The sequence below is a fragment of the Drosophila eugracilis genome, unplaced genomic scaffold, assembly GCF_018153835.1.
Source record: "Drosophila eugracilis isolate 14026-0451.02 unplaced genomic scaffold, ASM1815383v1 contig_2088, whole genome shotgun sequence".
In the NCBI taxonomy this organism is placed as follows: domain Eukaryota; kingdom Metazoa; phylum Arthropoda; class Insecta; order Diptera; family Drosophilidae; genus Drosophila; species Drosophila eugracilis.
Window position 1 is genome coordinate 4,275,792 of NW_024572964.1, and position 27,325 is coordinate 4,303,116.

Here is a 27,325-nt window from a genome sequence, read left to right on the forward strand (position 1 = left end):
TAGGTTCCACTTAGCGAAGTTCACTACCATGGATGGAGTCCATATTCATGGAACTTTCGGCTGTATTTTTCAGTTATATCCAAACGTTCACACTGCATCTATCGCGGAGTAAAATAAAAGAATTTAGCTGGCCAACTGGTCGAAATAAACGGGGAAATGCAGATGCAAACGTACAAATTGGTGGTCGTCGGCGGCGGCGGCGTGGGAAAGTCTGCGATAACGATACAGTTTATACAGGTGAGGCCCTAAGGAGTAGCTCTATCCCTGGTGACGTCGCTTTCTACAGGGGCGGCGGAATGTTGGAGCGTGAGTAGCGCACAGGGGCGGAGGCGGGGCGGCCCTTGTTTTGGCCAGAGCAACAAACAAGCAACAAGCGACTGATGTGCGTCTGTGTTTGGACATGCGTGTGCATAGTTTTGGGCAGAGATCATCATCGTCGCAGGCCACACCCCCGTGTGTATCTCCATTTGGGGATCCAGTGGTCGAAGCCGTAGCCAAAGCCCAGGGAGTTATGATACCCGCAGCCCCCAGTTTTCTGGGTGTGCCGATCGATTCCGAGACTGTGTGCCATGGTCACGACCACAATGCCCGCCCGTTTCCATTTATTTTTAGTCATTTGCGTCATCTGCACATCTTTCGTGTATATGCTGTAGCTTTTCCCAAAGATATATAGAGCATAGTGGATGATAAAAGTGACGTGTGTAAACAAATCACGGACAGAATGATAAACGCACCACTCTTACACATAAACCTAGTCTTATAATATGAAATGTTTGTATAGTCGATGACCTTAGTTTAGATTTAGAAAACATCTCAAACATAAAAAATGCAAATATATTATAATACTTGTTGTCTTGCAGAGCTACTTTGTCACAGACTACGATCCCACCATTGAAGACTCATACACAAAACAGTGCGACATCGATGATGTGCCAGCCAAATTGGACAGTAAGTCATTTTACGATACACTTCTAAGATCCTCATTAATCCTTATTATTTCCCAGTTTTGGACACGGCTGGCCAGGAAGAGTTTAGTGCCATGCGGGAGCAATATATGCGCTCTGGCGAAGGATTCCTGCTAGTCTTCGCACTCAACGATCATTCCAGCTTCGATGAGATCCCCAAGTTCCAGAGGCAGATCCTGCGCGTCAAGGATCGCGACGAGTTCCCCATGCTGATGGTGGGTAATAAGTGCGACCTGAAGCACCAACAGCAGGTGTCCCTGGAGGAGGCGCAAAACACCAGTCGCTCCCTGATGATCCCCTACATCGAGTGCAGTGCCAAACTGCGGGTCAACGTTGACCAGGCCTTTCACGAACTGGTGAGGATCGTGCGCAAATTCCAGATCGCCGAGCGTCCCTTCATCGAGCAGAATTACAAGAAGAAGGGCAAGAGGAAGTGCTGCCTGATGTAATGAATCTCCTAAATGCCGCAGCGGAAGCAGGAGCCAAAATTGAACGAGTATAACACCAAATTTTTTGAAAAACACGCGTCGACTGAGCTTTGAATTCCGTTGAGAAGACGATAAACCAGTAACCCCAAACCAGTAACCGCGCAAAACGTGTCAACGAGCCCAAACGAAGTGCATTTCTTACCTGCCCAGGTGCATGCCGCATTCAACGAACGAATCGAATAAGCTTCGCCACTTTCAAATAGCTACGAAGAAACTTACAACTGAAAACTAACAATGCCACATGCAGACAAACACACGAAACATAGTTAGATATATACAACAGATTCACACGAATAACATATAAATATATATGAACATATATATTTCTACATATATTTTTGTAGTATTATTTGTTGATCAACGACAACAATTAAGGACGAATGTTTTCTATAATTATTACCAATCGTGGCACGCAGGCCATTTGTTTTTATAATGCAATAACTAAAACCAGAACGTTTGTTTCGATTAAGCCAAAACGTAATAATGTGTTATTGTAATTTGTATTGTTATTTACTACTAATATATATACGTATACATGTATAAACTGCTTACAATCCGATTTTGTTGTAACAAATTGAGTGCCTCGTTCTCGCGCGTAGAAAGCTAAAACATCAAACTCTGTATTTCACACACCACATATTTGTACTATATCCGCAGCTGCCAGGCGCACAACTCACTTAACGATATTTTTGTAAATGTCCCCAGCCGGATTCTATGGTTTATTGTTCGCCAAATGTATTGCAACAGTTGCTTAATCCGCAATCTCGTTTAACTCTTATACACTGCTTAATTTAACGAACTTATTTAATGGTATATAAATAAATATATAATTATATTTAATATTAAAAATATGCGCAATTCTAATAAACACATGGAGAATCACAAACGCTTCCACATAGAAGAATGTTTTAATGACGTTGGTCTCGATTGGAATTAAAAAGGCAGACGAAAGGACCAATTACAATTGGAATCCTTACAAGTACTTTGTTAATTAACTTCCATCTGGTCCCTTTTAATGTTGAATGGGTATAAAAGCAGGCTAAACCGAGATGGATCAGCATAGAACTCAGAATGAATCCCAAGAGCGAAATCCTCATTGCAGCCGTGCTTTTCCTGCTCCTGGCCTGCGTTCAGTGTCAAGTGAGTAGAGCTGAAGGTACCATATAACCCTTCCTAATATCTCAACTGGTTCTTTTTCTTACAGCTGACGTTCTCGCCGGATTGGGGCAAACGTTCCGTTGGTGGAGCTGGTCCTGGATCCTTCTTTGAGCCTCAGCAAGGCAGCTGCAAGCCCTCCAACGAGATGTTGCTCGAGATCTTTCGCTATGTACAATCCCAAGCTCAGCTCTTCCTAGACTGCAAGCACCGCGAGTAGGAAGCTATACCCTTTCCTGATCCTGATTCGGATCTCGAACGATGTCTAGCACGCACACACATACATTACATATATATATATAAACATATATATACCCAGCACGTTATCAAGGTAGTCGTAGTCGGCATTTAGATTTAATGGAACTTTCCTTTCCCAACAATAAATAAGCGCATCCAAAAAGTATTTCGATCTGCTATCGAAGGGGAATTTTTGGCCATTTCCCTGACCTTAGTGGGGGCTTTACCCATCCTTCAACTTTTCAAGTTCAACCCTTTAAAAAAGCGGACAACTGCTGTCAATTAAATTAAATGTGATTTCGAAAATTGCCACAATTAAATTATTTGATGACACCTACTCCATAGGCGCTTAAGTTCCGGTGTGTCAGTGGCCCACGGAATCAGTTCGTCGGTGAAACTCATAGGATCAGAATGTGTGCTATATCTAGTTCCCTTAGAGCTAATAAAATTCTAATAATTTATTTGGGTCTCTCCATCTTTTCGGCCGTCAAGTGTAAGTTCTATGTGAATTCTTTTTTTAGTACCCCGACCATTCGGTTTATAAATACCAAGCAGATCGTGCCAATAGATCGGTTTGAGTTATGTGATCGTGTCATTCCATTTAATGTGTCAACATAAACAAATGCCCCTCATAGCACATCATCTGTCGGCCTTAATGGTCGCCATCTAACACCCAGCAAATGATTCGAACAGACCTCACCAAATGATTTAAATCGGATTTCAAGCGCCACTGGCCCAGTTATTTTAATTCCCCCGAGAATTAACGATGCATTCCGGTGTGAATTCGTTGGGTCTGCAATTAGGGGATTGAATAATGCACAGAATTAAGTTTTTTAAAATGTGCATTTCCCAGTCATTATTAAATACTTTGAATACAACCAAGTCATTTGTTTGTAATGAGTAATCGGTCATCAAATATTTGAAACTTGTTTTGATATTTTTTGTATTTTTATATTACGATAAGTTGTTTTAGTCATCAACTTTCGTCAGTTTTAAATTTTGAATCTCTTTTCATAAGAATTTAAATATAAATTATTAATATTATGTTAGTCATAAAGAATAATAATAATAATTTTCTCTAATAATTCTCTTTAATAACTTCTTTTAATATTAAGTTGAATAGGCTGATAGATATTTTGAACCCTCATCCACCCTTGATCCGCCCCTGAGTTTGGCCTTTTCAGACAACTCTTCGTATAATTGCGCTCCGCTAAAATACAATTGAATTATAATCATTATGTCCCGCCATGCTCCACTTGGCCAAGCTGCAATTGGCCGAAAATGAAGAGTTTCGTGGACAGTTGCCACCTGTTGGCCAAGCAGAAAGCACGGATAATCGGATAGGGTTACGGATTGGAAATGGTGCTGCTGGACGAGTTCTGTGTGAAGGTGTACTTCTGGCCTTTTCTGTCCTACTTAGCCAGCATCAAGGGCTGGTGTCCGCTGTTTCCGCCAGGTTACTATCCCATCTACGCCCTGCCGCCGCCGCAGGGACCGCAATTTCCGCCGCAGCCGCAGCCTCTCCAGCCGATTGGTCCACTAATACCGCCCCAACCCGCTTTTCCGTCCACACCTGCAGTGATCCCAACGTTTCAGCCCACGCCTCCGTATCCCCAGACGCCGATAACGCCACCACTAATCACGACTACTACCAGTACAACGAGTACCACAACTTCTACGACGGGAGGGACCACAACTAGTACTGCTGGCACTACTCTGCCCGTTCCTGTGCCCACTTGTCCATCTCAACCGCTGGTTTGCCTGCCTGGTGGATCGCGTCCCTTGCCAAATTGTCCCTGCATCGATCCTCGTCAGCAGCAGAACTCCCCGTTGCTCTCATCGACAGGACCTCAGATCGGTTCGGATATGATGGTTTTCATGCCGCTGAATTCCGGACGTAGGCGGCGTCGTCGCCGGAGACGTCGGACACATTACTAAAATCACCTTCTAACCACCAAACCAAATAGCAATCACCTATCCCAACACCCACGCAAAAAAAAAAAAAATCGAAAAACACTTGCAAATTTAACGCAAAATTAGTCAAATTAATAAAAACGATCACAAAATCCAAAGCAAATCGAATTGGCAAACTAAATTGGTACTAGAGAATCCTCAGCCACGCCCTCTCCCAATCACGTACTTCTCTTACAGCCCAGTCCTGCCAAGATGCCCGATCCCGGCCTGGAAGCTGCCTGCCCCTGACCTCCTGTCCCCAGCTCATGGAGGAGTATCAGGGTCAGGGCAACGAATTCCACAACTTTCTGGGCCAGTCCATATGTGGCTTCGATGGCTCCAATTTCATGGTAATCCCTCAGATCTATTTCGGTTTTTATTTTTTAATTAATTATTTGGTTAATCGTGGCTCAGTTTTTTGTTTTTACTTTTTTTTATGCAATTTTATATTTTTTTGCTAATTGGATAATTATTTAAAGTTGTTATCTCAAACTACGCATTAAATTGCATTTATTTATGCATTAAAAATCACCATAATATAAGATAAACGAAGTTAGAATTCTTGTATGTGCAGGTTTGCTGTGCCGCGGATAGAAGTGGCAGTGCCAGGAGTAGGAAGGATCTGCTGCCAACCACTGCAGCTCCATTTGGCTTTTTTCATTTCTCGCCGTTGAGTGGAGGAGGCACTGCTTCTCCGATGGTATTCCAGCCCACTCCTCCGCTGAATCAGGTGGTGAGCCCCAGTTTTAACCCACAACTACCTCCACCTCCGCCACCACCAATTGCTCCTCGCGCGGCTATTGCTTGTGGGTTAAGTGGTGCCACCTCCAACCGAGTGGTAGGTGGAGCTGAAGCTAGGAGAGGTACATATCACATATTTCATTTACTATTTCTTTAATCCTAAATCTCCCCCAGGAGCCTATCCCTGGGTAGCTGCCCTTGGATACTTCGATGAGAGCAATCGAAATGCTCTTAAGTTCCTTTGTGGTGGCAGCTTAATACATTCTCACTACGTGGTCACCTCGGCACACTGCATCAATCCGATGCTGACTTTGGTTCGATTGGGAGCCCATGATCTCTCCAAGCCAGCTGAACCGGAAGCAATGGACTTTCGTATCCGTAGAACTGTGGTCCACGAGCATTTTGATCTCAACTCTATATCGAATGATATAGCCCTGATTGAGCTGAATGGAGTAGGTACATTGCCGGGTAAGATAACTTATATATATGTATTTGATTTCCTTTATAACTTTTATAATTTAAAACAACCAGGCAATATAGCCCCCATTTGCCTTCCTGAGGCCGCAAAGTTCATGCAACAGGATTTCGTAGGCATGAATCCCTTTGTGGCTGGCTGGGGGGCAGTGAAGCACCAGGGTGCCACATCACAGGTGCTACGAGATGCCCAGGTGCCGATCGTGTCCCGACAGAGCTGTGAGCAGAGTTACAAGTCCGTTTTCCAGTTCGTCCAGTTTAGTGACAAGGTGAGCTGGCTAATCAAAGCCAAAAGGAATCCCCGAGAGGAAATGGAAGCATAATAAATCCTTTTGCAGGTGCTGTGTGCCGGCAGCTCGAATGTGGATGCCTGTCAAGGGGATTCCGGTGGACCACTCATGATGCCCCAGGTCAGTTACAATCTCTTCTTCTGTGAGTCATCGAACCTGTTTTGGCCAAGTCTTAAGCTCTGTCGCCAAGGTGGTTTACTGAATACCGCCCGCTAATTGTCCAAGTTAGTGACGCAAAAAGCATTTCGTCGGTTTACGAAAATGTCGGTGACTTGCAGAAAAGAATTTGGAATTTATGGTATATTTCTTAAAACTTCTTCTTTCGGAATTCTTTAGCTGGAGGTCAATGTTTATAGGTTCTACCTACTTGGCCTGGTTTCCTTTGGCTATGAGTGTGCTCGCCCCAATTTTCCTGGTGTCTATACGAGAGTCGCCTCCTACGTTCCTTGGATCAAGAAACATCTAACATCGTCTTAGAATGTGACACATCCTAAGTCGGATATCTAACTCGGATGTGTCATCACAATTGAGAGCACTTTACAAATACTTGCCTTTAATTCCTAAATCCCAAATACACATACCCACCGGAATTTCCTCAATAAATTTCATGTTTTTATGTTCTTGTTTGATTTAAGATTCGGTTAATTTTGTATATCATTTGCATCGATTTAAGATGATTCTCCGTGAAAGGGAATTTTACATCAGGTTTGTTTTCAACACGAAAATAAATCAAGTAAATAAAATAGTTAGTACAATCATCTTACCTTCTCTTAAACTGATGAATGTGTCTTTTAATCTTAATGTTTTAAATGTATAACTTTTTATTATCATTTGTGTCATTAGAATGTATTTAACAATATAATAATGTTATCGAAGTCACCGTGTTTTAAAATGAATCGTTCACCTTACAAAATATATATTTATTTAACGACTGTAAGATTTGCTCAACTTGTTTTTGAAATGACATGTCTTTCTTTCTTAAGTATGTATCGATTAATAGCTTATCAATCATTTGCATATGGTGGGAATATATGGACAAGTAGATATGAGAAATTATTCAAGATGTGTACTTACGCAAGAAATCAAAAACTTGTTTGGGGGGAAGGAACCTTCGTCATGGTTATATCATCAAACTTATCTAAACATAAAACAGTCAACTTCATTGAACAGAGCTTATTTCTCGATATTGAGTATAATAAAATAGATGAAACTATTGAGCCGGAACCCAAAAAGAGCAATTCTTTGGCCATCGGGCCTGGAATTTCCAGCACTTCACTTGGTACCCCGCTGTTTCTACCTGCACTGCATGGCCAAGTGATCCGGATTAGTCATTATAGTAGAACGATCGCTGTTATTATGCCTCTGCGATTGCATCGATCGCATGCCAATTGGCTTTCGGCGGCATCTCCCCGGAATTCTAATCAGGTTGACTGCCCCCGGTATTGTAGTGATGTATATAGCAGTCCGGAGGAGACTTAGTGGGGTCTACTAAGTGTATGCTAACTGTGATCGCACTTCTGATGCATAATTCACACAGATGGCGTCATTGGTTGAACTCGCAGTCTCCATCTGTTTGGTGATCTTTATACAGTCTTCTTAGATTTAATGATATTTTTAAGATTTACTACGAAGTTTGATGAAGCTCTTAACTAAACTTTGAAGAAATGTCTTTGGCAGACAAGACTTATACCTTATACCTTATAAAGAAACAAGGAAATATAAAACGTATATTTATGTTCTCCTATCTATCACCAAAATCAGTAATCTAAATCCTCACTGTACTTCCAATGATTACGTATTCTTAATAGGAGTCTCCTATCTATATAATCAGCGAAAGCTGTTTACGGTACTCGAATACAAATACAATGTACAAGCACGAGAATATCAGATTGCTAATCATGATGCTAAAATAGAACTAGTGCTAGAATGTCGCCAGTGACTTGGGTCAGTTGGCTAAGTGATTCCCAATTGACATGTCAACGGAATCCGTTTTAATTTACCTTGATTAATGGCATTTATCATTCTTGTTTAGTCGGTCGTCTAATTGAGTCACAGAATTCTCGGGACCAGATCCAATGACAAATTGGGATCGGAGCAAGGTCAGCAATTTGGCGCCTCATTTGACTCACGCCTTAATTGAAAATTCCCAATTTCGAACTGTACCAAAGTTAGGTACCTATATCATTACCGAACCCATTACCCATTGATCCATATTATTAAGAAAAACAATACACAATTTATTCCATTTTGGGAAAATCATTGCCTTATCTGAATGTGTGAATTTGGTGCTTTTTCCACCTTGATTAATACAGCTTAGAAAGCAAATGGCGTGCTCGGCGAGAAGCCGAGTGTGAACCCCATGCGAAATGCTCTCCTTGAATGCACCCACTTTCCCGGCCAGAGAGTAGCTTCCCCGAGAGAGATCGGTAGATTGAGAGATCGGTAGATAGGGAGATCCGATCCGGTGAGAAGACTGCATATAAAGCTCGGCTCTGGTTGCCGACAGCTCAGCCGAATCGAAGACGCGATCGCATTGGTCACGCAAGCCACGACCAAGCCACAGACACACACGGCAATCTCCGAAGAAGCTTCCCCGGGTGAAGACGCACACCAGTCTCTGGTTGTCCGGTTCTCCAAAAATCAGTTTTAGTTTGATAACGTTTTTCGGCCGGTGAACGTCGCGTTGCCCAATAACACGGATATAAATATATATATAATAGATCGATCTCGCCATGAAATCGATGTGCTGTGTTAGTGCTGTGATTACACTCCTGCCCCTTCTATTGCTCAACTCGCCCACTGCCGCCCAGTTCAATCAGCGCAGGCAAGGTAGTCAAAGTCACTTAATTAAATTGTGAGCTTTCCGCTTCGCCATATCTATTTGAAATATCTCTAGAACTTTTACGACTTATCTAAGCTAATAACAAACCAGTTTCATTAACAACGCATCTTCGAAATTAATAAAGCCCATAAACAAATCAACGCATTTAAATGAGTTAAAACCAATTGGTCAAAATATCGAATTGGATAGACCTCTAATTTGTCGACATCTTCAAGTTCAATGGCAAGTTCGTTGTTCAAGTCTTTCGTTTTGGCAGCTGGCAAAACGCCGCGATTTGTATTAAATGCAAAATAAACAATAATCCAAAAGTTATTCATAACCGTGTTTTGGCCCATTGTTTTGTGGGTTCAATTCCAGATCACGAAACCAGTCTCCAAGGTCAAATTTCGACTCGGACACCGACTTAAACAGGTGTTTATTGACCGCGGGGCGTTCCCTTAGAGCACGTAACATCGGTACTCGAAAAGTTTGATTGAGATGTAGACGTCCATAACTGGCTTGACCAGAAAGATTTTCTAGATAACGAGAAAGCCTCTTACAAAGTGTTCTTGAGATTAGGTTTATTTTACATTTAAGTGCTTTGTCAATACAAGGTTTCAGGTCTGTGGAACATTATTATATCTATCTTGTCAATATAAATCTCTTTAGACTATTATTTATGCCTCAAATATGAATCACATTAGAGAGCGCTTAATTTCGGCTATTAATTATGGAATTTAAGTCAAAATAAACAAAGCAAACAAAAAGTTTAAGTTGTATGAAATTGAAATAAATCATTCTGTGTAGTATAATAATAGAGCTTCGGCTTTTTAAGTTACTACAATACGGATTTTTGTTTGGTGTTTTGTGGTCTCGCTCATGTTAGAATGTTGACTTGGTTAGAGGTGTGAGAAAAAACATAACTAAAGCCCCATTCCCATAACTGACTCATCCTACGGTGAAGGCCAAGCTCATTACTACATACAATTTTTGTTAACCAAATCATATCTATATTAATACAAAAAATTCTATCTTAGAAATCCAAATTAAGATATTAAAAATCTCAGTTAATTTTTCTTAAAAAATATCACATTTAATATTAACATTTACAAAAGCTCACTTAAAACGTATATTTGGTAATTTTTTATTTTAAACATTTTTGGAGAACTTCTCTTTTACCAAAAAACTTTCGGATTTTTTAAAAACTCAAAAACTGATGACCCATTTCTTTCCCTATCCAGTTCGCCAGAACTGCATCACCCCAGAGAACTCCTACGGTAGTTGCGTGGCCCTTACCTATTGTCCCCAGGTGGTGAACATCTTCCAGACCGCCAACAGAGATCTAGCGGAGCGATATTTGATCGCCCTACAGCGCAGTTGTGGCACCCGCAACATCAATGGGGATCCGGTGGTAGGGACATATCTTCGATCTATCCATCCACTTTCCTTTCTTGCTAAGCTTTGCCCTGCTTCCCCTACGTAGATCTGCTGCACACAGCCCCGATATAACCAGGCCACAGAGCGGCCTCGGAATCCCTTCTTCCCAACAGAGACATCGTTCATTGGTCCTCAGCCGCCGCCTGAAGTTCCCGATAATCCCTTCCTGTTTTCCACACCGAGGACTACGACTACGACTGCGACGACTACCATTATAGCTCCCGTTCCGGTTACCACAGCGGCACCCTTGGTGGAACTAAGGGGTCCATCGTGCCGTGGACCAGACACCAAGCCCGGAAACTGTGTGGGTGAGTTTTTTTGTGAAACGTTAAAGGTAATTCTTAACTATATTTCTATCCGATTTAGAACTCAAGGAATGTACATCACTGATTAATGAACTCCGGGTGAAGCAAAGAGACGAAACCTTCGCTAACTTCCTAAGAGCCTCAAGATTGATTTGTGGCAACCAGGGAACCCAGGTGTGCTGCCCCAATGGACAGACAGTTGCCGCTCAGGTTTCTGTTATCCCCAAGAATACGGACGAAATACCTCGTCGGCTGCTCAATGTGGAGGAAGGATGCGGCTATACATTCGGGTATTTCAAGAAGATTGTAGGCGGTGAAGTGAGCCGCAAGGGGGCTTGGCCTTGGATCGCACTGCTGGGATATGATGATCCCTCTGGATCGCCATTTAAGTGCGGTGGAACCCTGATTACCGCCAGACACGTGATCACAGCGGCCCACTGCATCCTTGATGCCTTGTGAGTCAAAATATTATCCTTATGACCTACATCTTATAAACTGATATTCCGGTTTCCAGGCAATTCGTTCGTTTGGGAGAACATGATCTGTCCACGGATACGGAGGCTGCTCATGTGGACATAAATATTGAAAAAGTAAGACAAGTTTTAGGGAAATCGAATAAGGATTAACATTTGATTATCTTCTTCCAGACCGTTGTTCATCCGGAATACAATAGGAAGAATGGACGCAGTGACTTGGCCATACTTTACTTGGTGCGGAATGTGCATTTCACCGATAAGATCTCCCCCATCTGCATGCCACATACGGCCAGCTTACGCGGTAAATCTTACGTGGGGTACATGCCCTTCGTCGCCGGATGGGGAAAGACTATGGAGGGCGGTCAGTCCGCCCAAGTTCTAAACGAACTCCAAATCCCTGTCTTCGAGAACGAGGTATGCCGGGAGAGTTATGCGAGAGAGAAACGATACTTCTCTGCCAATCAGTTCGATAGTGCCACTCTGTGTGCCGGAGTTCTGTCCGGTGGTAAGGATACATGCCAGGGCGACTCCGGCGGTCCACTGATGGTACCAGAACAGTACCAGAATCAACTGAGATTCTATCTGATCGGTGTGGTGTCCTACGGCATTGGTTGTGCCAGACCCAATGTGCCCGGAGTTTACACCAGCACGCAGTACTTCATGGACTGGATTATAGAACAGCTGCAGAATACACCTTGAGTTGCCATGCCACATGTTATACCTAGCATTAGGTTACTTAAAGTAACCCAACATTCAGAATAAAATGATTTAACTTATATGAAAACTATTTTAAATTTGTAATTTTCATTAAGAAATCCAGAAACAGATTATAGGTTTCATTAAGTTAGCTTTATCTCTTTATAATCAATAAATAAAGATATTTGTTGTATATTCTATATTATAACGATCTCAAAACTAATTTTAAACTAGTAAATTTGACTAGTAGATCTTTGTATATACGCGTATGTATATCAGTACTTTTGTTGGGTGCAAATATTGACACTCCTTGCTTTGTTCTCAGGATGTCTAATCCCTACGTCGGATGCCTGAAAGCAGAAGGATCCCTTCTTTTTTTTTTGGGTTACAGCATCTTATGCAAATCAAGCGCAAGACGCCCATCAATCATTCTGGTAATGATCGCGTCTTGGCCGAACCGAACCCGGGACACAAAGGGGTTAGGGGTGCACATATGTAAATACGGGGTAAGAAGGCAGCCTGCGCTCTTGGACATGAACTGCATTGTAATTACTCAGGCAGCCACAAGCGGATTTGCATAACTGAGGAAGGGGAAAGAAGAGAAGAGTAGGGAATGACCCTATATTCTTAGAGTATCGCTTGGGCGCCATCTCCTGAAGGGGAACAAAGGCTAACCCTTCCCCAAGCCTCGCTTATCGCATTCCTTTCTCCAAACAGCAGATGAACAAATCAAATGCCGGAGTACAAAGCAAAACGAATCCTTTTTGAAGTCAGAACGCCTCCCGCGCATTTGTGGCCACATGGTCTGGTTTTCTTTAAGATTCAAATCGCATCTGGCAGATGATTTAGTGCTTATAAAGGGTTCATCAAACTGCATTCCCTTGAAATATCTTTCCCTTTCTTGCACAGCAATCAAGTTGCAATCACAACAGCGAAAGTAAACCGATCTTCATCCGATCATCATCATCATCAATAATGCCAACATAATTTGCATACCCCAGGATTTTTGCAATAATTTGCATACCTAAGCCGATGCCACAAGGGTGTTAATTTGCTCATTACCCGATTCTCAGATGAGACATCTTTATCGCCAATTCCAAAAAATATTAGCAAGGGTTCGCAAGGATTCGCAAGGATTCGCAAGGATCGAAGGGAGGTTCGCCTGGATATTGCCTTTTTGCGGCGTCAAGAGGCGAACAAAGGAATTTGCCCACAATCGGATATGTAAACACGATCCGTCAAGATCAATGGGTGCAATTGTGATCTATGATCTCGATGATCTTTCAATTTGCCATGATCAATGAGGGCAATTGTCTGGTATTGTCTTTGTTTTTGCTCTGTTATTAACTTTCTATATTGACTGCTCTATTTATGTTCTAATCAAATTCATTATATATATTAGATATGGATAAAACAGATGGATAGGATCCTGGTAAGATTAAGATATCCATTTACCCCAAACCCATCAATTATCTTCAAGCATTAACATTATTAGAACTTTTTATTGATGGATAAATAATGATTTTATTACAGTGTTTAGTATAGATCACAGAGACTACGAACTAATCATTGACTTAAGACTTCTTAAACCAAGTTTACCCTTAGATCAATCTTAACTAACTGAATTGCACTGGAATTGAAACGACTTGGGCGAAACCAAATCTGGCACTACGAATGGCATCCCTTTGATCTTGGCCAGTCTAGGTCTCCGGTGAAGCGGTATTCCTCTTGAGGGACAGCACATCGTTCAACGTTGGACTAAGTGCCAGAGCGGGATTGGCCACTGCGATGATGTTGTCCCCAGCGGCCGATATGACCTGGACCCCACTGAGAGCCGGACCCGAAGAGGTGCTACTTAAGTCCACAGATTCCCGGGGTGGTGAGGATGTATCCATCTGCCGGGAGACTGGCGATCGATCATTTTCCATTCCATTGCAGGGCGTCTGTGGGTTAGTAAATGGTGATCTTTAATTTTTAGGCTTTTCCCGGGGAGCAGGCTGCCCACGTAGAGCTCCAACACATACTCACTGGCATGGTCGGCGAACTGGAGTTGCTGAACGAGAAGCGTGAATCGTTGTCCTCATAGTCAGCTGCCTTGCCAAGTCTGGAAAGAGGGATTTAAAAGGGAATGATAAGAACTATTCTTAGGATTGATTCAATAATTTAACCTTCATACTCACGAGAACTTGGCAATCTCCGTAAGATCGAACGGCGGCTTGGCGAACTTTTGGTACATGGCAAACAGATTGTAGCGCGAATCCTCGACAGCTTCCTTTATTTTTGGGTTGGATTTATCAACAAGATCGTGGATTAAAGTCTCTCGTTCTCAAGGAAGCCAAATGAAAGCTAAGCGAGGCAAGGAGGAGCAGTTGCATGGATAGATTTTTTGGAGTTCAAGGAAGAAGACACGTGGACACGTTGGTTTTGGCAATTTCGTAGGATTTATTTATTGACTCAACAGTGGGAAAAGGTACAAGAATATATTGCGAAACGACTACCGACTAAATAACTTGGGCCTAAGATTAAGAAATTCAACTATTAAATATATTAAACGGTTAGTGATAAAGAAGTTAGGTGAAGGGTTAGTAAATTTGAAATATAATAGAAAATCAAGCAACAAATACTATAAAAATCAACAGTAAAAACATTACAAACATAACCATTTAAGAATATATTAATTAAAGTCTAATAATACTAAGGTCGTAAAAAGTTGTTAAGTATTTGGAAATAAGTTTGGAAATAAAAAGGGCCTTTAAGACCAGAATAACTACATAGATATTAACAGTGCTAAAAAGATATATTGATATATATACGATATATCTAGTCTACAAAAAACTACTATAGCGTGCACTTAGATCCCCCTCCAAAAGTCAAGATATTCTGAAAAGAACCTCTCGACCAGGATTAGTATTTCTGTGTGTTCTGGCGAGCGCGAAAGCTGTAAGGCAAATTTTTAGGTTATCAGGGAGCACCTCCGCCTGGAGGGCTCTGAAGCGAAGCTGAAGCACTGCACCGGGCGATGGACCTACGGCTCTACGGAATCTAGCTTCCTTACCCGGTTCATGTCGAGTGGCAGCTGGGCGGCTTCCGTGGAGGAGAGTCGCTGACGCTTTGCTGGCAAGACGGCATCACTGGACTCGCAGTCCGTGTCCCCAGGAGCTCGACCTCCGCCCAAGCCCGCACCCTGTGACGGCAGCTGAGTTAGCAGACCACCGTAACGGGCAATGCTGGCAGAGTGGCCAAAGCCGGCGTCCTTGACAATCTGCCTGGCCAGGGGGAACAGTTCATCCCGGCGGGTCAATAGCCAAATCGTTTGAGGATTCCGACACAACTGGGCAGCTGCCTCATTGACGCACACCTCGTGCAAGGTCAGCGGCTTCTCCGGTCTCCGTTTGCAATCGAAACGACCATAAATGGCGGAGTACTTACGGATCTCGTCCATTCGCCTCGGATCCTGTTCCCCCATGGCGATCACCTGCTCCAGTTCCCTAGTGGTACGCTTCCTGGTGGTCTGGGCACGCGGTTCCCTTTGAGGCAATTGCTTACCAATCTTCTCGGCGCACATCGTTATCCTCTGAATTTGCATCTCAGTCAGAACAGGTGTGAGCTGAGGCGAACTGGAGGACACCTGGTGGGCAGTGCTAGCTGGCATGTTACTGTTCGCCGAGGGATGGGGGCTACTGGTCAGCGGAGTGGAGGGCAGAACAGGAGGCATGGGCACCGAGGGAACCGAAGGACAAATGATCTGATTTATCAAGGGGCCGACAGGAGCTGCAACCGAACCGGAAGTGGGCAGGGGAGTTGAGGGAACCGGCGAGGGCTGGAAGGAAGAGCCCGAGGGATTGAACGAGGGGAACTTCTGACGGGGCAGGGCGGGAGTGGTGTCCGGATTGAATACCAACGCAGGTTTGGGTGGCGTTTCGCATAGACCTGTAAGTAGGATCTTATTAATAAAGATGATCTCAAGAGGAATAGGATTCAAGATCCTTACCCAAATGCGGCAGCATGGGACCATGGAAGAGTCCCGGATTGTTGGCCCACTCGTGGAGAGCCTTCTGCAAACGACGGACGTGAAGCGGCTTGGAGGCCATGCCCACCAAAGCCATGATCTCGAGGAACTCCTCCTCTCCTGCGTCGTACAGCTGCTGCACATCGTCGCCGCCCATTTCGAGCAGGGTGTCGTAGTAGGCCAGCAGACTGGCTCTCTGGAGAACCCGGTACAGCTGCACCTCCGCCTCGTTGCCTGGTCGCGATGTGGCGATCACTGGAAGACAAAAACAAAAAAAAAATGAGAAAAACGGGCTTGATAAAGTTCCAGCAAAAAATGATATTTATTAAGTTCTGGCCTGCGACGTTCTCACAATGCTGAGCGGCTATAAGAAAAAAATTTTAATTAAATTCGCTTTTTTTACCGAAAAAAAAAACTCGACGGACGTCTGGACCCTAAACCCTTTTTTCGTAGAGAGCGTACCAAACAAAAAAAAAAGACTCGAAAAGCACACAAAAAGGATGAGGCAAGAGCTGGGAACAAACTCATCTGCATAAGCATGGTGGTTCAACCCCTTCCGAGGGACCAAGGATCCGATACGATCCGTTTTGAGTCGGCAAACTCGTTAGAAATGCGTCACGCATGCTGTAAGACGCCGTCAAGGATTGCCAGGATCATTTAAATCTTCCTTTTTTTTTTGGTTTTATCACTTTCGATTTTTGGCCCAAAAAAAAGAAAGGATATTATAATGGATCGTGTGAAATACATAGATAGGTACAGGGAAATTCATAGGAAACCGTCTAGAGACTGGGCAGCGATTTATTGCTCATACTAATGAATCCCCCGATCGACGAGCCTGTTACTGTTATGGCAGCACAGCTCTAAATGGACGACGCCGATGACGAGGATGATGATTATGTCAAATCGTAAATAATTATGTGAGAATATTTCAGGCGGCGACAACGTCTCCAGCCAGCTTTAATTAATAGAAAAACGAGCTGGCCGGCTAAATTATAACAAACTCAGGGCAGAAAAAGCCGCGTACATCGATGGCCATCCTCCGATTCCATTGCATTTTGTTGTTGCTTTTTTTTTTAGTTGCTTTGGCCAGCTGAAAGCCACAAGAGCATCCACCAACATCCAACACCAAGGATGCGCACTTCGCGCCATTAACCCACGCTCCGCTCCATGGGGTTGTTACGATTTATGGCCAAGTCGCCAAGAATAATTCGCATTCTTAGCCGCTTAATTGGGTATATCATAAATAGTTTGAAAACTAAAATATCAGCCTAGAGTTACGCGGTCTTGAAAAAGTTGTGGTCAAATAAGCGTCGACTTGAACAGAAATTAGACTTGACTTTGATAGAGACTTGAAAGTGCTTATAAATGACGGGTAAATCCAGTAAACAAGTAACAAGGTTGAAGTAAACTAGTTTAAGTGGAGGGTTAAATGTGTTAAATTTTGAATGTTATAGTGAAAGTTTGTGCTTTGAGTTTTTTAGATCAAAACAAAAAAATATAAAAATATTTAAAATGAATTATTTTTCATTTAAGAAGATGGATTAAAAATGATTTATAATTTTTCTAATTTTTTTTAAATATTAATTTACAAATTATTGGCATGTAAACTGACCGCTCTAGGGTTAATAAAATGGCCACACTTCTCTTCTATGCAGCCACTTGTTGTCCCATTCCCTCACCTGCACTTGGGTATTTAACGCAGACCTGCGTAAGTTGGGAGTCTGGAGGATCGAAAGAGAGGGGCATACGGTGGCAGCAATAAATAAATGAGACGTGATTTCAATACACAAATAATGCCAGGCTGGGTGGATCGTTGGAGAGGGAGGTGAAGGGTTCGGAATCGAGAACGGTGGAACTGGGGACACTTTGTTGTGGCTGCTCGAGCTCCTCTGCTTCTGCGGATTGTTGCTGATTTTTTATTTATTTAATTTGCGGGTTTGTTTTTTTCTTATTTGTTTTTTTGTTGTTTGTTTTGTGCCCACTGCCCGATGCTGTTGTTGTCATTTGCTAAATATGCTGTTTTTATGCGGACGGCAAATGGTAAAGATGGACAAAAAATTAACTGCAGTAACTTTTTAGTTGGCACTTGGCAGCAATAATGACATTCGACGCCACATACCAAGCAGCTGCCCAAGCCCAAGCAGCCAGGAGCAGAAAACGGAAAACCGCGAACCGCAGGATCGATACACAGAAGAAAAAACTTGATTTTGGATTTCTGATATAAGGAGGTTTCATAAATTAAGTTATGTTTCGGTATAATTAACCCTTATTAACTTATAAATTGGGGATTATTTCGAATCTAATTGTCTATTTCTCAAACATTTAGTTTTAAGTAATCAACATTTTTTTCACAGTGCATTCAGAAAATGCGTGTGAGTGCACTTGTGTGAGTGTGTGAGGGGGCCCAATGTGTGCGTGCGGAGCAGAGCAGTCAATCGTGCGATCGCTTCGATTATGGGCAAAAAGTAGACGCCGGACTTTGCAGACTTTGACTTGGAGAGTTGGACCTGGAATCGGAACCTGGAACCTGGGACTTGGGACATGGGGCCTGGGTCCAAGTCCGAGTCCTCATCCCACTTCCCTTCAACTCGGCATCGGCAATGGCCAAGTAACCGAAACTATTTCTCATATACAACGATAAATTAAAAGCCAACTTTTTCAACGACCAAATTCTTGTCGATCAAAATTCCATTGGTGGCAATAACTTGGACCGTACGTGCCAATGGCCAATGGCCCCAGCAGACGGACCATAACCATAACCTGCACAGCGAAAGAATAATGCATACTCAATTTTTAAGTACGTTCTTTTTGGGGTCATAACGATCTTAATCTAATCAGTTTTGGGATATAATAGATCCCGTTTAAGAACGAAATGAGTTCTTTATAAAGTATGTTTGGCATTAACAAGGATAGTGTTATCTATGAACCGAAAACTATAAAAGCGACCTCAAAAGAATGTTATTCTCCTTTTTTTTAAAGAAGTAGATGATCAAATTCTGTCTTGATATCAAAATAAATAAGATTCCAATAATATTATTTATTGATCAAATTCTTTTTTTCCGTGTGGCGACATCTTTTTTTCTGGAGGTTGAGCATTTTTCCAGCGAGACCTCGTCTCGTTGGTTGACTCTCTTTAAACTGAGATTTTTGAAAATATTTTACTACCCTCATCGCTTGGGGTGAGTTTTTTGCCCGTTTCTTTTATAGTTTTTTCCTGTCACCCCTAAGACATAGCCTATCATCAGGAGGTTAATATAACGGCCGCCTAGGAAGAGGCATCTTACCTGGGTCTTGAGCAGATCTCATTGGATGAAGTCTGCCATTGCTACCTGAAGAAATCCTAGACCTTGAGCAGATATGCAAAACAAGTCGCCCCGAGCTATCTCTGCACCAAGGATATGAAAACCGGAACAGGATCCGCTACTTTTTTTTGAGAACCTAAATTACCCAGCAAAGGCAACTTTTCAGCGTCCTTTGTTGGCAGGGCTAAGGTATTTAAAGGACTTTGAAGACCAGGGGCAAGCTTATTAGGTTCCACGCGTTTTCCGTTACATAATAATGCCAAACAATGGAAGCTCGAGAAAAGAGCGCGAAAATTGCAGCCTGTGGCTGGGGGAGAATGGTTTGGTTGCAGGGAAGCTTAATAATAGATTCGATGCGGTCGAGGGATCAGGATTGGACACAATAACAGTTGAATTATAAGAGACATCTGCATGTTAAAAAAAAACGAATATATATTCCTATCATTCGGACTAAAACGTTTTGTTAAAAGTTTTTTATACAAGTTAGGAACAGCTTTTTAATAGTTTAGTATTAATAAAATTAAGAAAGAACCTGATAGATTATCAAACTGTACTTATTATTAAACTCTCCTTGATTGTACTATTCTCTAAGTCCTGTGATGATCTCTCTCCCTTTTAAACCAACTTAAGTATTATATTTACAACTTACTTGTTCCATTTGCATTCCGTCCGAAGATCTTGCCCTGAGGGCTCATGATGGGACTGGAGGAGGCCGATGGAGCACCGGACAGTGATCTCTGGCCCTCGGATAATCCGCTGGCCAGAGACAGATTGTACAGATCCTCTGACTTGGGCAACTCCAGACTTGTGGTCAGCAGCTGTGACTGTGTGACGGATGCGGAAGCCGATGCGGAGGCGGATGCAGAACAACTGGAGGCAGCTTGACTGTGTCCTTTGCTGCTGGTACTCGCCGCTGGCGATGGACTGGATGTGGATGTGGTGGTAGCCACCGCCGTTGTAGGAGTTGTGGGATTTGAATTTGCCTCCATTATGATAATTTGTTGATAAACTATGTCGAATTAAGTTTACGCGACTTGGACGAAAGGCGAACAAAAACCAGGCACAAACACAAATAACCAAGACGAAATGCATGCAAACTAGGATCAGGGATCAAGGATCAATAATCGGGTGAGTACTACTATCTACGGTTAACTACACTATATATTTTTTATATCTCGCAGGAGAATATAACAGAAGTTTGTAACAACAGAGACGAGATTCGCGGCAGTTTCAACGATCTCTACGATCCGCTCAGCTCGAGGCCAGACCAACTTCTGTTCTTGAAATCCAGAACGGACATCTCAGGAACCCTTTTGGAACCGGCCGAAGACAACGAAGCCAGCGTAGCCGACGAAACCACCCGAAGTCCAACGCTTTCGTTTTCTTTAAGCGGGGACTATAGCTCGGGCGAAAAGGGTTAAAATCAGGGATAAAAACAAAACAAATTGAAGGGAGGGTGAGGAACGTAGGACATTGGTTTCCAGGTTTCCACTCGGGGGTTACTTTTTATCTGCAGATGCCCGAGATTCTCTTATTAGAGAAAAAACCTCTCTCTCTCTCTCTTTGCCAAAACTGAGCAGTTTTGAGTGAGTTTTTGTGCTCCGCCTTTCAGGAAAAACTCAAATATCACTGCTTTGGGTGCCTGAGAGCCTCTTTAGAAGATCCTTTTTAAGACATTTTTTTTGGTTAAAAATTTCCGTTAAATCTGCCGGAAATATTTAAATTTCTTCAAATGCAAGATGTGCATTTCACATTTCAGCAAAAAAAAAGAGGTTTAAGAAGATTGCATAACCCTTTTCCCATGGCAAAGAAAGACAATTATATAACTGAAGGAATTTTCTTTACATGTACGTTAAATTTTAATGATTTTCCCGCCGAAAATATAATTTTGTTTAAAAAGTTTTTTTTTACTTTTTTAAAGACTTTTTGGAATATAATTTCAATTTTCATCATGGCCAAGAAGGTTTATAGGATTAATTTCTTTCCTTCAAACTATTTCTTATGGAATAATTTTAAGGAACTCCTTTTTATATTCTTTTTTTTCCCAATAATTAAATACAAGTACTTATATAACTGAAGATTTTTTGTATTTATTTTGTATATACAAAAACAGTTTACCATAGGGCGTTATCAAATAGGGGAATACTTTTAAAGATTGCCGTCTACGCTACCGATAATCGTAATAGTTAATATAGTTGCTTTCTGGTTTTCGAGCGATTAGAGTTAGGGTTAGGTATGAATAGATTACACTAGGATGGGTTTACGTTAGCAGTCGAAGAGCGGGAACCCCTTGAAACAATCGTAGGCTATACCAGGACTCTCAGGTTTTTTGAGCCGGGAAATCGCCACAAGAGCGGGGTTCCTCCCGCACATGATGTCAGTGTCCTATGCGAGATTCCTCACTATAAGTTATTCACGCTGATGATCTGGTTGATCCAGCCGATAAAGGAGGACGTCTTCACATAGACGCCGGGTACATCCTGGCGTCCACAACCGAATCCCCAGGATACGAGACCGGCCAGCTCAAAGAATCCATCGTCTTGGCAGACCAACGGACCACCTCCATCTCCTTGGCAGGCATCGTGTCCCTCCTCTCCGCCAGCGCAGAAACTTGAGGCGGGCAGGATGAAGATCTTCTCCGTTACGGCATTCACCTTTCGGATGCACTCCGTATCACTCACAATGGGAATCTCTGCCTCACGTACTCTCAAAGGAATGGGACCAGCTGTAAAAGGGTGAGCAGAAGTTAGAGATTTCCTGAATGATTCTAAGCAACTTTTAAGTACCTTCTCCCATGTATCCATAACCAGTCACTGTGCATCGCTTGCCCGCCGCATGGCTGACTCCTCGAGCTGGAAGACACACCAAACACACTCCATCGCGGAGCTCCGCTTGGCCATGGAGCTTTAGCAGGGCAATATCGTTGTCCAAAGTCTGGCTATTGTGATTGTGATGAATGTAAGTGGTGGCCACGCGCAGGGTTTGCGCTCCTGGACTACCGTATTTCCTTGTCAGATCGTAGTCTCCAACGCGCACGTAGATGGCGTCTCCGGAACGGACAATGCTAGGAAGGGAAGAAACACATTTAGGGATGCTAATCGATCGGGGGAAAGCTTATCGCTTACTTGGTGACGCAATGGGCTGCAGTGAGGACCCACTGAGTTCCGATAAGAGCAGCTCCACAAAGATATTGATTCAAGGAGTTAATCAAAGCCACCTGCCAGCACCACTCTCCGTTCTCGCCATCCTCTCCACCCACCACTCGAGCCCTGCGCCTTCCACTGAAGTTGGACTGAAGTCCATACAGCGATCGCTGCTGGTAGTATTCCGGATAAACCAGATCTGGTTGATCTGCCTCCTGGTGGTTGTGATACGATCGCAGTTGGTTGCTCTGCAGACTGCTCGACTCGACAAGGTCGCCCAATTTATCATTGTGAATCTGGATGGGCACGATGGCAGATCCAAGGACCAAACGTTCGTTTGACTTGTTAAAGTTTCCAGAATATCCGGCGGCTGAAGTCATTTGGCGAGCTGATCTCTTAACTCCATACTTGGCACGGGCATAGGATACCAATGAAAGAGCTTGAGACCTTCCTGTCCTTAGAGTTCCCTTCACACCACAAACGTACTTGGAGTACACATGTGGCCTTGGAGTCGTGGTCGTTGTTGTCGTCGTCGGTGGCGTTGTTGGTGGCTGAGGTTGTGGTGGAAGTCCCCCCTGAAGTCCAGGACCGGAAACTGGATAGTAGTCATTGTAGTTTGGCGCTGGTGGCGGAGGCTGGTAGGGATTGGTGTGGTGAGGACCCATCTGAGGTGGCGGCCCCTGTGGCGGCGGGTTGTTCATGAAGGTGTAGGGCGGTGACTGCGGTGGATATGCCTGGGGTGGGCCAATTGGAGGCGGAGGTGGGGCCGGATAGTAGGCGGTATCATTGCGTGTCTGGAATTGTTGCTTCTCGAGGATCTTGCTCTTGGGCGCGCAGCAAATCTGGCCGGAACGCTTGCAGCGGAACATGTCTGTCATCTCGGCGTTTTCTGGGGGAATAAGATATGGGACGATTATGTGATTTTTCTTAGTTAAAGGACTTCAATGACTACTCACTGAAACATGTAAAGCTGAGCAGGCTGACGATACAGGATCCGGGGCACTCCTCTCGTGGATCCGGACTTGGAGTATTGGGCAGGACATATGGTGGAGCAGTAGGCGGGGCCGTCGGTGAAGGCGTTGGCGGTGGCAGCTTGGGCTTGGGAGCTCCGGCTCTAGAGTTGTCGCAGCACACGGATCCCTTGGCGCAGGTGGTCTGTGTGGAAACAAGCACCGAAGGCCTCTCACAGAAAGCAGCCATAATATTAAGCAGGCAGAATCCTGGACAACGAGGCACCTGAACCGGAGCCTGTGGTGGGGGTGGTGGAGGAGCTGGGGAGTTCAAAGTGCTCTCCGCAAAAGATATGATCTGGGAGAGGAAGTCCCCACCAGCACCTCCTGATGTCGTTGCTGGGGCAGGTGGTGGAGTGATGGGGCGAGCAGGCTTGGCTGCGGGTTTTGGGGCATGTTTGATGGCCGGCTTGGTGGGTGGTGCTTTCGATGCGGGTGGCGCTTCCGAAGCAGTTCCGGTCACACAACAGCTCCCTTCTCCGGGACAAAAAGCCTCGGAATCGATGTCATCACAGAAAATGGCGAATATTCCATTCATGCACTCGCCCTCGCATTCCTTCAGAACCTGACCCTGGCCTTGACCGGACTTCAGTTTATTGCTTAGTGGTGGCTCCTCCTCCTCGCCATCTTCCTCCGTCTCCTCCTCCTCTTCCTCAGCAGCTTCTGTGGTTGTGGTCGTCGGATGCTTCTTGTGTTTGCTAGGCTTTGGGGAACTGTTGTTTGTTCTAGCCGGTTCAGGTGTAGTGGTGGTGCTGGTGGTAGTGGTGCTACTTGTCGAAGTGCTGGAGCTCTTAGAGGGAGCTGATTTCTCGGACAGTGTTTGGTTTGGTTTCAGGTTGCTCATGTGTTCTGTGTGAATAGAAATGATTAAAAGATGAACGATAATATTTAAGAAGTTTACTTACTTGCTGGAATGTATATATCCTTGGGCAGTTTGGTATTGGAGTATTCATCTAGGGAGACACAGCACTTGGTGCCTTCCTTGCACAATCCATCGCTGGTCAAATATGCCTCACAGTACTCCGCTATGCGATCCGCTACACAAACTCCAGTGCAGTCTTCTGGAAAAATCAGGAAAATTATTGGGAATTCCTATAATGGAAGTGTGCTGAGATTTTCTCCCACTTACTGTTGGCATCATCCGCCTTGGTGGCCTCTTCCTTATCCTTTGGCTTGCTTGTGACCACTTTCTTGGTGGTGCTGGGTTTCTTAGTGGTGGCCGCTGTTGCTTTTGTGGTGGAGCTGGCAGCAGGTCGCTTGGTCTGTGGTTTTGGCTTGGGTTTTGCCGTGGTGCTGGTTGTGGTTGTGCGCTTTGTGGTGCTAGTGGTGGCCTGCGTGGTGGTGGTCCTCTGAGTGGTTGTGGTACTAGTGGTAGTTGTGGGTTTTGGCGTTGTTGTCGCCCTCACAGCAGTTGCATTTTTACCAGCTAAGATAATGCATATTCTTAGTACTTAATAAGGATTATTGAAAGGCTAAGCCTTACCTGGAGCATTCTCTATGCAGCATTTCATGCTGGCCGAAGGACAAGCCACATCGTCAAGAACTTCGTAGCAAATTAAAGTAGCCAAAGTGTGGACACAGACTCCAGGACAATCCTTGGCATCTGCTGTGCTGGTGATGGTATCCAAGAGGCCTGTTTATAAATATCTCTTATATAGAGCCGAAATGAATTTATAATAGGTTTTACAGAATCCTCACCTGATAGAAAACTGCCAGCCAGGGACTCATCTTGAGACTGCGCTGGTGGTGGCATACTGACCAGCAAAATGCTGAGGATCAGGGGCAGAACAAAGCGACTCATTGTGCTGGTATGTCTTTGCATATCTCGATTGTCCAAAATGGTCAGCACGTGTTCATTTCTTACCAAGAATCTGCAGAAGAGTGAGGAAGATAGAGAAAAAGGTGAGATAATTAGCGGTGGTCAAGTGAAAGTCGAGGTGGCAGGGGCGCCGGCTACTGAATCATCAAGATAACGGCCCATGTAACCCCCGGCCCCAGTGACGTAATGCGGCAGCTTGGGGCATCAGCATCTCATGCCACAGGCAACAGAGATCATTGGCCTAGAAAGAGCCGCCAACGGAAGATCATCATCGAGATATTACCACTGGGAGGCCAAGGTGTGTGATAAGGCCAAACCAGTTTTACACATTCGAGGTTCTGGTTCTGAGCGGCAGGTGCCCCATTTCAATATTACGTATACGTAGCGGTGCCCGCCGCCTAACGGGCCACTCCAGCCATTCCGGCCATAATCCATGTATCTGGGTTGCCCAGAACGAGTATGGAAACGGCTTAAGAGACGGCTGTAAGACCCAAAAACTGGTTAAGAAGACAACGACCATGCAAAATAATTATGGGCAGCCGGAGAGAGCTCGGCCAGGGCATTCTTGGGCCACAATTATAACGAAACCGTTTAATGAATGAAATAGAAAGTACTTAGTACGAAATGAAACCTCAACGATAGAGATCTCAGATCACTCAGCGAAAGTGCACTAAGTTTTCGGAAACTGAATCGGAATGGAAACTGAAACGGACTTCCCCAATCACGTGCGGTTAACAAAAGCTTTCTACAAACCGGAAATTTCTCATCGGGCAAAAGAAAAAAAAAATGAAGGAAAATATTATTATTATTATTATGTTTATTTGGCCAGCTGATAGCTGGTGATGAGGGCTAGAAAGTGCTAGCACGTATTTTGGGTCAAGTGAGTCGTCGTTTCTCCTCTGGATAACATTCTTGCCCCATTCTGTCAGTCCACCACGCCTACGCCACCATGAATACCAAGTCCGGCACCAAAACCAAAAACTAGGTCAGATGCATAAGGCGCGACGGCATTAACACCGATCGTTCTTCTCTCTTTCGGCTCGGATCGGATCGGTTCGGTTCTTGGCATTGGTTTTCGTTTTGAGTATTATATGGGTAACACTTGGAATGCCAGTTGGCCGAATACTTCTTTACGAATTTGAATTTCACGCCAGGCGAAAGAAAGAAACGATTTCTTTCAAAAACAAACAGAACCGTTTGGCTTAACTGTAAACGACACTCTGCCATACACTGTAACTATCGTAGTTGATTTGTCAATTTGCAAAACTATTCTCGGTTTTATTGTTGTCGTTGTTGCTGGCGAGTTTTGTTTGGTTTCTTTCGTTTTTAGCACTTCCATAAAAGTCAAATCCCGAGAAAATAAAGACACACGAAGAAACGTAGTAGAAGACCACGTCAAAGAGATGGAGGAATTCTTTGCCTTAGGCTCGGCTCACGAACAAGTTAAGCGACTTCTGTTGCTCGGTTGGCCATCCCATCTCATCCCCATACCCGTCTCTTTTCTTTCTTTGGGATCTCAAGATCTTAACGGTAAGTTTGCAGACGCATAACTGTGAGCTGGCAGCCAGGAGAATTGGTTTCCATCCGGAAAGCCACTTCTAACTGGAGTACCATATGCAAAGTCCAGCGAAAACAGGTAGCAAAAATCACTCACAAAGGTTTTTTTTTGTTGAATTAGAACGATCCTCGGATTTTCAGTATCTTATGGTATGTATATATATAAGTAACTGGAAGATGCGATCACGACGCGACTGCACCTTGCGAAAGCCAAAAGCCGACTGACCAGCACTCAAGGTTCTCAGCGATGGTAAGCCGCCAAGGCCGGGCATTCTCCGGAGAAAGTGTGTGGAAGAGGTCGTAGACTCGCTCCCGAAGAGCGGCAATGGTCTCTCTTAAGACCATCACCTGTTTACCTGTCTCACATCTTTTTTGGGCCATAAAACATAAGCGGCTATTTTGAGCCCGCAACTCTCCAGAAATTGCCACTTTGCCAACGAAGGTACG

General features: G+C 43.9%; 6 protein-coding genes across 7 annotated transcripts; 4 read left to right on the plus strand and 2 right to left on the minus strand.

The window, feature by feature from the left end:
• Positions 1–85: 85 nt before the first annotated feature.
• On the plus strand, positions 86–2,348 carry LOC108108125 (ras-like protein 2). The gene is made up of 3 exons (XM_017216046.2): positions 86–237; positions 861–948; positions 1,005–2,348. The coding sequence occupies exons 1-3, from the start codon at positions 157–159 to the stop codon at positions 1,412–1,414; spliced, it is 579 nt and encodes a 192-aa protein (XP_017071535.1). The 5' UTR covers positions 86–156; the 3' UTR covers positions 1,415–2,348.
• A 132-nt stretch (positions 2,349–2,480) lies between these two features.
• On the plus strand, positions 2,481–3,011 carry LOC108108126 (adipokinetic hormone). Its single transcript, XM_017216047.1, has 2 exons — positions 2,481–2,593; positions 2,658–3,011. The coding sequence occupies exons 1-2, from the start codon at positions 2,525–2,527 to the stop codon at positions 2,826–2,828; spliced, it is 240 nt and encodes a 79-aa protein (XP_017071536.1). The 5' UTR covers positions 2,481–2,524; the 3' UTR covers positions 2,829–3,011.
• A 1,110-nt stretch (positions 3,012–4,121) lies between these two features.
• Positions 4,122–6,990, plus strand: LOC108108124 (venom serine protease Bi-VSP). The gene is made up of 7 exons (XM_017216045.2): positions 4,122–4,766; positions 4,997–5,148; positions 5,373–5,661; positions 5,714–6,007; positions 6,071–6,282; positions 6,352–6,423; positions 6,640–6,990. Exons 1-7 carry the CDS (start codon positions 4,205–4,207, stop codon positions 6,778–6,780), a joined length of 1,722 nt encoding a protein of 573 aa, XP_017071534.1. The 5' UTR covers positions 4,122–4,204; the 3' UTR covers positions 6,781–6,990.
• Positions 6,991–8,832: 1,842 nt separating this feature from the next.
• Positions 8,833–12,238, plus strand: LOC108108201 (venom serine protease Bi-VSP). Its single transcript, XM_017216153.1, has 6 exons — positions 8,833–9,132; positions 10,366–10,535; positions 10,608–10,869; positions 10,928–11,321; positions 11,381–11,456; positions 11,514–12,238. The coding sequence occupies exons 1-6, from the start codon at positions 9,036–9,038 to the stop codon at positions 12,039–12,041; spliced, it is 1,527 nt and encodes a 508-aa protein (XP_017071642.1). The 5' UTR covers positions 8,833–9,035; the 3' UTR covers positions 12,042–12,238.
• A 1,232-nt stretch (positions 12,239–13,470) lies between these two features.
• LOC108108245 (NGFI-A-binding protein homolog) lies at positions 13,471–20,614 on the minus strand. Of its 2 annotated transcripts, none has more exons than XM_017216214.1 (6): positions 19,999–20,614; positions 16,030–16,302; positions 15,094–15,968; positions 14,219–14,310; positions 14,067–14,142; positions 13,471–13,981 (listed from the first exon to the last, which is right to left on the minus strand). In XM_017216214.1, the coding sequence occupies exons 1-6, from the start codon at positions 20,336–20,338 to the stop codon at positions 13,739–13,741; spliced, it is 1,899 nt and encodes a 632-aa protein (XP_017071703.1). In that variant the 5' UTR covers positions 20,339–20,614; the 3' UTR covers positions 13,471–13,738. The 2 variants fall into 2 exon arrangements, with proteins under 2 accessions (XP_017071703.1, XP_017071705.1); XM_017216216.1 differs by having other exon boundaries at positions 13,878–13,981; positions 14,063–14,142.
• Positions 20,615–21,414: 800 nt separating this feature from the next.
• Positions 21,415–27,094, minus strand: LOC108108218 (protein masquerade). The gene is made up of 9 exons (XM_017216186.1): positions 26,976–27,094; positions 25,201–25,373; positions 24,986–25,135; positions 24,632–24,928; positions 24,408–24,563; positions 23,449–24,351; positions 22,475–23,381; positions 22,136–22,413; positions 21,415–22,074 (listed from the first exon to the last, which is right to left on the minus strand). The coding sequence occupies exons 2-9, from the start codon at positions 25,322–25,324 to the stop codon at positions 21,752–21,754; spliced, it is 3,138 nt and encodes a 1,045-aa protein (XP_017071675.1). The 5' UTR covers positions 25,325–25,373; positions 26,976–27,094; the 3' UTR covers positions 21,415–21,751.
• Between the last annotated feature and the right edge of the window lie 231 nt (positions 27,095–27,325).